The sequence below is a fragment of the Rhagoletis pomonella genome, unplaced genomic scaffold (genome assembly GCF_013731165.1).
Source record: "Rhagoletis pomonella isolate Grant_MI unplaced genomic scaffold, Rhpom_1.0 Rhpom_scaffold_00003, whole genome shotgun sequence".
NCBI classification, from domain to species: Eukaryota; Metazoa; Arthropoda; class Insecta; order Diptera; family Tephritidae; genus Rhagoletis; species Rhagoletis pomonella.
Genome location: NW_023458557.1, coordinates 4,720,380 through 4,731,077, shown reverse-complemented (window position 1 = coordinate 4,731,077; position 10,698 = coordinate 4,720,380). Strand labels below are relative to the sequence as shown.

The 10,698-nt window shown below is 38.9% G+C and overlaps 2 protein-coding genes across 5 annotated transcripts in view; one reads left to right on the top strand and one right to left on the bottom strand.

Moving 5' to 3' along the window:
* The window catches only part of LOC118734996 (MAGUK p55 subfamily member 6), a gene marked incomplete at its 3' end in the record, with an annotated part of 403,145 nt that overhangs the window by 370,516 nt on the left and 21,931 nt on the right, over window positions 1-10,698 (bottom strand).
* On the top strand, window positions 4,305-5,143 carry LOC118735000 (protein ALP1-like). Of its 2 annotated transcripts, XM_036464601.1 has the most exons (3): window positions 4,305-4,490; window positions 4,568-4,663; window positions 4,733-5,143. In XM_036464601.1, exons 2-3 carry the CDS (start codon window positions 4,618-4,620, stop codon window positions 5,113-5,115), a joined length of 429 nt encoding a protein of 142 aa, XP_036320494.1. In that variant the 5' UTR covers window positions 4,305-4,490; window positions 4,568-4,617; the 3' UTR covers window positions 5,116-5,143. The 2 variants fall into 2 exon arrangements, with proteins under 2 accessions (XP_036320494.1, XP_036320493.1); XM_036464600.1 differs by having other exon boundaries at window positions 4,305-4,663.

Genomic DNA, 10,698 nt, shown 5'->3' with positions numbered 1-10,698 from the left:
TACTGCAACGTTATGTGTGCTTTTGCACAAGCGGCAATAATTTATGGACTTGTTTTTTTTTTTACTTTTTTACTCAAATCAAAAAACTTAATAATTTCTCACTCCAAAGGTTACTATGAAAGTCAAATTAAAAAAAAAAATTATAATAAATTGCCAAATAAGTGTACCGAAATAGAGTGTGATTGCTGGCTGGCACACTTTATATTATTTCATTATGCTTATAAACATTTAACAATTGTCGCCACTTTCGTATCTTCCGAAATTTTGTTCGAAGACTTCCCAAAAGAACAGAAAAAGTGGGATTTGTTTGGGATTTCGATACATCAAATCGAAAAACACATCGATGTATTTTTTTCTTACTTGCATCCCTCCCGCAAAGCATGCGGGCATTGGCTATTTATCTATACTTATTATCTGTACTAACAAAAAGTAGTAGAAGTCTCTTCCTTTTATAAGAGGTGATCTCGGGAACGGCTGTACCGATTTTTTTGATATTTTGGGCACTTACTGCAGACTTTCCAAGAATTGTTATCTATAGGCTCATAATAATATCGATGTATCGAGTGTGTCATACCGTATATCTATGGAAGTGTTTGTGGTAGAGTCCTGGAAGTATGAAGATGTTGAAAGCAATCCCATGCTCATGGAGAGAACTGGGGATTATTGAAAAAGAGAGCGTGGCGCCTTCCAAATATACTGAAACATTGTAAATACATATATAATTCTTCGGTACGTATGTTTGTGAGCGAACTCCTCCTAAACGACCAAACCGATTTCAATAAAATTTTGTATGTGTTTGAGTGGGTCCTTGTATAACTAAGTTGCTCAACTTAAAACGGCAGGTGGCGCTGGAATCGAGTTATTACTAAATAAATAAAATAAAAAGAAATGTTTAATATACCACGCTTTTATAAATGGACTAACAATTAGAAAATAATATATGTTAGTCCCATATAATTTGTTTTGATAACTTTTGCTCTCTGATAAACAAAAAATTTTCAGGTAAAAGTGTCACCGTTTTTGAAATATTTACATTTTTTTTAATTAAAAAAAATCCTGACATTATTTTGTGTTACTTACGGGAAATAATGAAAGTGGATTTTGTGAAATTGGACCCTTCGAACATGGTGTTATTAATACTATGACAGAGAACACGCAGTATACATACGTCGCATGAATATGCGGATACTTACCTAATTTACGGTGAAGCTTGCTGTAATGCCAGAGCTGCTCAAAGACTCTGTGCAGAACGATACCCCAATCGTCGGCATCCGGGTCGTGAAGAATTCGCCCGGACCCATAGAGAAATATATGAAGGTAAGCGATTTTTACACCTTTCTTGTTTGCTTGCTTGTTAACTATCATTTTCACTTTTTTAAAGTCACATACCTGGAAGGCGTGGCGGCGAAACAGGACGTCCTGCAACGGTAGATGTTGAAGTTGTGTTAGAGGAAGTGGAACTAGGTCCAGCGACTTCAGTGAGAATGATGGAAAGACGGACGGGAATACCAAAAACTACAGTTAAAAGAAAACTTTAAAAGACCATCGATTTCATTCCTACCACATTCAACGTGTTCAGGCTCTACAAGAAAGAGATTACCTGTCGAGGGTTAGATTTTGCCGTGAAATGTTGCGAATGCATGAATCAGACCCCAACTTTTTTAATAAAATAATTTCTAGCGATGAATCATCATGCAAACGTGCTGGTTATTTTAATTTACATAACCTTCACAGTTGGCAGATAGACAATCCTCACGAAATAAGAGAAGATCATTCGCAGTACAGGTACAAAATAAATTTATGGTGCGGTATTTTTAATTGTCAGATATTGGGACCTGTGGAACTGCCGCCAACGCTCAACCCTCACAGTTATTTAGAGTTCCTTCAGGAATGGCTTCCAACTATTTTAGAAGATGTACCCTTTAACCTGCGGCGAAGACTATGGCTGTAAAATGACGGGTGCCCTGCTCACTACGGGCGTGAAGTAAGAGCTCATCTAGACAAAACTTATCCTCGCCGATGGATTGGACGATACGGGCCAATCACGTGGCCCGCTCGATCGCCAGACCTGAATCCATTAGACTTTTTCTACTGGGGCTGTCTTGAGGACACAATTTATTCAAAAACAATTCAAAACGAAGAGCATTTGCGGGAACAAATAAATGGAGCTGCTGCTGAGATAGCCCAATTGAGTTTAAGATCTCTAAAAGCGTCTTTCTTAAAAGGTACCGAGCTTGTAATAGAGTAGAAGGTCGCCAATTTGAGCATACTTTATCAATAAATGAATAAATTTTTCTCCAGACAACTCATGTACATTATATTTCACGTGAACCTATCCTTCACAAAAAATATTGATAGATATAGCCCTAGTCCGAATCCCGATAAGTAACATAAAATAATGTCAGGAGTAAATAGGTAATAATGTACCTTTGTACTATTTAGCATGTCATTGGTCGATAACAAGAGCAGTGTTGCCATTTTAGCCGTTTTCCGGCTAGATTTAGCCGGTTGCGATACCAAACACCCGGAGAAATGTCGATTTAGCCGGCAGCCGATTTGTTAGCCGTTTTGCAGAAAAAAATTAGCCGTTTTTAGCCGATTTTGCTATTTGCCTTGTTTTCTTAAATTTCAAATATGTATATATGTTTCCATTTTTGACTAAGCGACCCAAAATCTGTTAGAGATGGCCACTAGTCTTATCGTGGAGAAAATTTTCATTTCAGGCAGTGTTGTATGAAATTGGGCCGATTTCGCCTATTTTTATTTTAAACGAAGAAGGGATTTTCTTCATAAAATGTTTGTTATAAATGTCTTAATTTTAAGTGTGAAGTTTTATTCGCAAACTTAGAAAATTAGAAATTGTTTCACTGTTAAGACACTTAAGATGCGTTTGTGTTTGGATATAGCGCCAACAAACAGAATAAATATTACATGTAGATATGGTGTTCCCAGATTGTCAATTCTGCCTAAATTACAAAACATAATTTTTGCCCACTCCCAAAGGTTTAAGGTAAGGGAAAAATTGATATTTTCAAGCACTATGTACACATATGTATTTTTTTAAACAAAATTTTTTGCTGAGAATTTATTTAAATTCCAAAAGCCGAATGCCAACTTGAATCAAAGGAACCAACACTGAAGTGAATCAAAATGAAAATAAAAGAGCACAAATTTATGTGTAAAGCAAAACTCTCTGGGAATCCTACGAGACATCTGCCGGTTATCTAAATGGGAGATCTGCAGTCTTTTGGCATCATATTTTACATCAGAATTGAAGGGATTTCTGAAAAATCTGACCAGTTCTTTTGTGTAACTGTGATTTTGCATCCCTTGTCAACATATGGCCTCGATTGATGTTAACTGAAGGTCGTTGTTTTACTGCCTTAAAATTGAAGGGAAATTTTTACAGCGTTTTTTGTGTGTATTGGTTTCTATTTGAGTGTATTGAGAATCGGTCAGTCTGAAAAGGCCTTGTAGGGAAGACAATAGGTTTGTTGGTCGAAAATCCAGCGAGAATTATCACTCAAAATATCAGATAGTAAGAAAAAATGCTCCCAAATTCTCTCTCATGTAGAGAAACTTGCAATTTTCTGTACGAACGCAAATTTGCAAGTTTTTTTGCCAACTAGTGTCCACGGTTGCATTTCAAACAAAAGAAATTCGTATAGAATTTTTAAAATTCTTTCATAGGGGCAAAAACCCGGATCTACGTGTATATATCTTGTCCGACTTTTTTCAACATACGTTTCAATTTCTTTGTCGGGATTACTATATCGACTCTGGTTGAGATTGCATTCCGATTAAGAATACAGTTTTTTTTTGCCGAATACCTTTCAAATCATTGGAATTAACTAAATTAATTAAGTAAACAAGTATTAACTTATATTTTTCATTTTAAAATCGCTCCAGTTTGTAAATTTTTAAATTTAACGAACTTGTTTATTCAAATTACACTGTGAGACAAATGGTAGGGGTCAGTGATCGGGAAGGGTTCAACCCACCGGGGAAAGTTATATCGGTAAGAAAGAAGTTATACGTGTCCCGGCGTTTCGCTGGGTCACGTCTAGGAATCGAGATATATATAACTATCATATAGGGGAAATTGTCACCTTTGGTGGTCTTTTTTTGACATAACTCGAGAACCACTAGTCCGATTTTGCTCAAACAAATTTAAAAAAATTAAAAATTACAATTCCTTTAATCTGTTCATATATCGTTTGTCTATATAATCAACAGTTTTAAAAAAATTTAATATTTTAGGCAAAAAATATATTTTTTCTTCATACATTTATTTTTACCGGCAAAACTGTTGATTATATAGAAATATAGAGCGGCAAGCTGAAGAAGAAATTTTCACCTCAGCATCTGCACCATTTATGGGAGATACTATTGGGGCTATCGACTGCACTCATGTGTCAATCATGAGTCCAAAAAATCATGAAGAAGCGTATGTCAACCACCATGGATACCATTCTATCAATGTGCAAATGGTAAGAGTAAAATTTGCTCAAGGGTTAAACTACTGAGAATTGATTTTATTTTTTGGCTGTCAATACTAAATACTCAGGAGCGCGACACGATTCATTCATTTGGAGCTCCTCTGCAGTCCGGAGAGTTATGCAGCGAAGTTTTGAAAATGGAAACTATAATATGTTTTTGATTGGTAACTTTTTAAATCCACTTAAACTTATTAAAATAATTTTAATTGAAAATGTCGAATAAACATTTGCAGGTGGCTCAGGATATCCTTTGGAGCCGTGGTTGATGACTCCTCTACCAAACCAACCAGAAGGGGGTCCTAAATTCCGCTACAATGAGGTATTGTGCAAAGCTCGAAACCCAGTCGAGAGACTTTTTGGCGTTCTCAAAGGAACTTGGCGTTGGTTATCTCAACAAAGGACTCTTTTGTATGATCCTGGATATACTGGAAAAGTAGTAAATGCATGCACAGTGTTGCATAACTTGCGATTGGATGACCAAACATACGATCCCGAGACTGAGTTCCTAGAGCCAAGGACAAAGAGCAGTAATGTAAATCAAGACGCGCCGTCTTCAACAGCAAAACGCGTCCAAGACCGGCTAATTGCAAATTATTTTACATTAATAAAACGTTGATAAATAAAAATTCAGAAGGAATACAATAAAATTATTTTGGCATTTTACTACACATTTTTATGTAAATAAAAACTCTAGTATCAATAACTTCAGTCGTATTTTGTCTTTAATTTGAGTAAATTTTTTTAAAGTCTAGAATTATTATATTCAACAAGTTTTATTGAGCTTGAGGCCGCTTTTTAATGAAAACTTATTGTGGAAAAGCAACAATAATTTGTAAAAATGGTAGAAGTGATAGCTATTTCGGACATCAGCACATTTCCTCATCAGACTTCTTTCAGTAGGATTCGAACCGAAGATCTAGAATTATATACGTAGATATTCATGAAATATAGGGTCCATCAAAAGACATCACAGTTTGTAGTCGTAGATCAGTTTCTATAATGTGATATGGCGTGGATTAAAACACCACGTAAAAGCACGTTCAAGTTACAGGGGCATCACAAAATTAAAACATGAATTCACAATATTAAATTTCATTACTTATTGCATATAAGAAATTTATGTGGTATATCTTACATGCAGTAAGTACCGTATACCTCTTTATCAACTAAATTTGTAAACATTGAATTCATTTGAAAATCAACAGAACTTCAAATAACTCGCTTATTATAAACTAATAAAGATATCAACGTACTACGTCAATATGTAAAACTTCTTCGAATATCTTAAACAGTTATTCTAAATGTAAAAAGTTAACTTCATGCTATGTCGAATTAAAACTCAACTCTAACATAAATACAAAAAAAGGAACTTCATGCTCTATTAAATGAAAACTTAACTCTAACATAAATATAAAAACAAAAAAGAACTTAAACTTATATTTAAAACGCTTAAAACTAACATAAATATTAAAACAAAAAATTACTTCAAAAACTACATATTTACACAATATTTACAACCGGTAGATAGCCTTTGTTAAATATTTACACAATATTTACAACCGGTAGATAGCGCTTGTTAAAATATTAAAGGCATCCGCACATGCCTTTTAACCTTCCCTCATTGTGGTCATAGCTTCGGCCAACGATTTCGTTACCTGCACACTCGCCGTACTTGTTTCAGCTAACAACTGTTGAAAGAGCATAAGAATGTAATATTATTTTTTAGTATGTACAAAAAACTACCTTCAAAGCATCTGCTTGTCTACTTGCTATTTGTACATTCGCTGAACTCGACTCTGCTGCTGTTGAAAAAGAACCGAAAAAATTATAACTCAAATACAATATACAAATAAGTAAATTACTTTTGAGGCATTTGCTTGGGTCTGAGCAATTTCCAAACAATTATTTTTTCTCTTTTACCTCTACGTGGCGTTTTTCCTGCAGGAGTTATAGGAGTCGATGTGCACATCTCAATGCTCACTTCGTGAGAAATAGATGACATCTCGATGAGGACACCTTCATCACCCTCTTCCATACGCAGTGGAAGTTCCTAATGATGGGAAGAATTGTTAACTGCTGTGCTATTCAAAACTATTTATTTACTTTTTACCTCTTCCACTAGCACACTTTCAGCAACAGTTTCACAGCCCTGCACATAGTCGCTACCGACAAGGGCAAGCACGCGCCTCTCAAGCTCAGTGGGTGGCTCTTCATTAATGGGATTGTTTCCCGTCATTGTCTGCTTTCTTTTTCTATCACGCACCTTAGTGCTAGTACGGCTCTTCAAATCCCTTCATACCTTTTTGCAAAACAAAATTTTAAACGTGGTATTAAATTACTAAAAAATGTTTACATACTGTGCGCCAGTGGTTGACGTTCTTCACCGCACCACCAAGGCCATTCAGCATTGACGCTAGTTCACTTCACTTCTTGTCGCAGTCCGATTTGCCATGAAGTTTCTGCAACCTGGATCCTGCCAATCCCGGCGTTTCCGTCAAAAAGTCCACCATGCGACTTAGTTGTTTTGCTGTGCTCCGGCTTCTCTTTTGAACACTGTGTACTGACGAAGCCATTCTATAATATGCGAAAATGGTTACGTCTAATAATACAAAATAAATAAACGTTTTATTTTACTTTTTATTTGGGCGCTGTAACCGCCTAAGCGATTTTGGCCAAGTGGGGGCCTCCCTCTTCATCTGGGTTCCGAGTTGAATACTTTCAGAGCTGGAGCGTCGGTGTCCATTTGAACGACATGGCCAAGCCAGCGAAGCTGCTGTGTTTTAATTCACTGCATTATGTCCATGGCGTTGTAAAGCTCATACAGCTCATCGTTCCATCGTCTGCGGTACTCGCCGTCGCCAACGCGTAAAGGTCCGTAAATCTTCCGCAAAATCTTTCTCTCGAACACGCCAAGAGCCGCCTCATCGGATGTTGTCATTGTCCATGCTTCTGCACCATATACCAGCACGGGCATGATGAGTGACGTATAGAGCGCGGTTTTCGTACGTCGAGAGAGGACTTTACTCCTGAATTGCCTACTCAGTCCAAAGTAGCACTTGTTGGCAAGAGGGATTCTGCGTTGGATTTCCATGCTGACATTATTATCGGTGTTAATGCTGGTTCCCAAGTAAAGGAAATTCTCTACTTTCTCGAAATTGTAACTGCCAACAGTGACGTGGGTGCCAAGGCGCGAATGTGCTGACTGTTTGTTTGATGACAGGAGATACTTCGTCTTGTCCTCTTTTACCACCAGACCCATTCGCTTTGTTTCCTTATCCAACTTGGAAAAGACAGAACAGACTTCGCGGTTTTTGATACCGGTGATATCGATGTCATCGGCATAAGCCAGCAATTGCACGCTCTTGTAGTAAACTGTTCCTGAGCGGTTCAGTTCTGCAGCTCTTATTATCTTCTCCAACATCAGATTGAAGAAGTCACATGAAAGGAAGTCGCCCTGTCTGAAACCCCGTTGAGTGTTATGGGACGGTTATCGATAGCAATCGAACTTCAGTTGCGTTGCTAGTTGCCAAAACGATATTACATATTGCAACTGGCAACTTTCAATTGACAACTGCAGTTGCTACAAAGTGTGCAAACAGGCGACTACATTTTTGTGGTTGCTGGGAATATTTTTGGAGTGTATTTAGGAGCGAAAATTGAAAAGTGTGTCATATATTTTACTTTTTAATAATTTGAACGATATTAACATTTTGCAATGCAGTTTGCTTTTACAGAATATGGTGAAAAAAAAATACAAAACAATAACTTGAAATTTTAGTTTCCGTTGAGTACGCCCTTTTGGCGAAACAAAAGTGAACACTGATTGCAAATTTTTTCCTTTATCAACTGAAGCACCTCTTAAAGCTACCGAAACACCAAGTTTTCCAAATTGAAGTCATTGCTGTGGCACTTCCTTCTGCGAAAAATCGAAGAGGTGCGCAAGCGTTTATGACCGGAGGTATTGAAGTTGAACGAAGCGGTTCATCTGTTTATTAACCAATTATACTACAGCTTCTTTTGGAAGTCCTCAATATGCTTTTAAAATGAACGCAAAACGATAATAAAAGAAAAACCTTGAAAGCATTAACTTTTTCTTACAGTGCCCACGGTAGTTCTAGAGGATTAGAATTATCCTTTAAAAGTCGCCTGATTGAGGCCGCGTTCATGCACTTCTCTTCCTCTTAAACAAATAATTGTGATGAACTTAGCCTTATTGCTGTCTTTTCTTTAAATCTTTATTTTAATAAATTAATTTTAGTCGCATAGGTTGTTTACAGCCTTTTTCTGGTTGTCGAACTGTCAAATTGCGATTATCGATAACTCTACAGCATCTAACGATAGTTGCCATTTGTAATACAAATTTTCTTTCCAGTTGCGTTGCCAGCTGGCAACCGAACCGTGGTTGCTTTGCTATCCGTAATCAGCCATTAAGTACGTTCTGAACATCGGTTACTAGGTCACCATTGTTCATACAGGAGTACGCCCTGGTCTTGACACTTTCCGTAAGTCGCCTAACTCTTTGGTAAAATTTTCTGGCATTCTTCCTGTCGGCCAGCATTTCAAGCTCTTCGCACTCACATATTTCGGCCTCTCTCTTATTGCGGCAAATACGTCTCGCTTCCCTCTTCAGATCCCTATAGCAGTCCCACACAGCGCGCGTTGCGCCCTATCACAGCGTGGCCCTGTAGGCGGCATATTTTTTCTCTGCAGCTTCCTGACACTCCTCACCATATCAGTTGTTCTTTCGGGCTCGCTGAAATCCGACTACTTCTTCGGCGGCGGTACTTAATGAGCAGGAAATGTGGTTCCACTGCTCGCATATGTAGGTTTGTTGAAGAGTGCTCTCTGAGAGCAGGTGTGAGAGTCGAGTAGCGAAAGCACTGGCTGTCTGTTGTGATTGCAGCTTTTCGACATTAAGCTTTCCTTGCATATTTGGGTGCGTATTTTGGCTGGAACAAGATAGTGGTCCTAGTCGATGTTTGGGCCTTGGAGTGTGCGTACGTCTAAAACACTGGAAGCGTGCCTTCCGTCTATCACAACTTGATCGATTTGGTTTCTCGTTTTTCGATCAGGAGACAGCCACGTATCTTGATGTATCTTTTTGTGCTTGAACCTAGTACTGCATACTACCATGTTGCGGGCCCGGCGAAGTCGATCAGCCTCAATCCGTTGTCGGACGTTTCGTTGTGGAGGCTGTGTTTTGCGACGATGGTTCCAAAGATCCCTTCTTTGCCCACCCTGGCATTGAAGTCGCCAAGCACGATTTTGATATCATGACGGGGACAGCGCTCCTGCGTTCGCTCCAAGCGCTCATGAAGAGATCCTTGGATGCCTCGTCCTTCTCTTCCGTCGGGGCATGGACGCAGATGAGCGAGATGTTGAAGAATCTCACTTTGATGCGGATTGTGGCTAGACGCTCTTGCTCCGGGGGGAACGACAGTACTCGGCGACGGAGTCTCTCTCCCACGACAAATCCAACTCCAAATTTGCGCTCCTTTACATGGCAGCTGTAGTAGACGTCGCAAGGTCCCAGACATTGCTTGCCTTGCCCCGTCCAACGCATTTCTTGGATGGCGGTGATGTCAGTTTTTGTCCTTACGGGGACATCAACCAGCCGGGCAGAGGCACGTTCCCCGTTTAGAGTCCTTTTAAACGTTGCCGTGGTCGTGATCATAATGGGAGGTCTCATCCCAGGTTTTGCCTTGCTTCTTCACTGGAAGCGGTTTTTAGGTGGCGGGTCCCAAACTTAGCGCACAACCCATTGCTGGGACGGGGGAGATTTCGCAACGAAATACACGTTTATATAGCAATCCGCACGCTCCAAGCAGATACCCGCTTGCAGCCGCACTTACTGGTGAACAGACGCTGCAGACTTCAGTGAGCCCTTAAACCGAAAAAGTCTTAGTGGCCTCACCGAAGCTCCCTTTTTTTCTGCCGTGACCCAAGGCTTGGTTACCGCATCTTGCACATGGGTTGTTCACGTTGCCCAGAGTGCGCGAACGAGGACGCAAGAGTCGGGATTGTGTATAGCAGTGATGGCCAGAATTGTATTTACTAAGTATTAAATACTAAGTACAAAGGTATTTAGGTATTTTGTGTTGTTGTAAATACCAAAGTACTATCTACTTAGGTATTTAGGAGCTGCTAAATATCCAAGTACTATTTACTTAGGTATTTAGGAGCTGCTAAATACCCAAGT

Coding starts and splice junctions, on each gene's coding strand:
- LOC118735000 (XM_036464601.1), top strand. CDS start 4,618: ATGCAGCGAAGTTTTGAAAATGGAAACTATAATATGTTTTTGATTG. Junction 4,664..4,732: donor CTATAATATGTTTTTGATTG/GTAACTTTTTAA, acceptor AAACATTTGCAG/GTGGCTCAGGATATCCTTTG.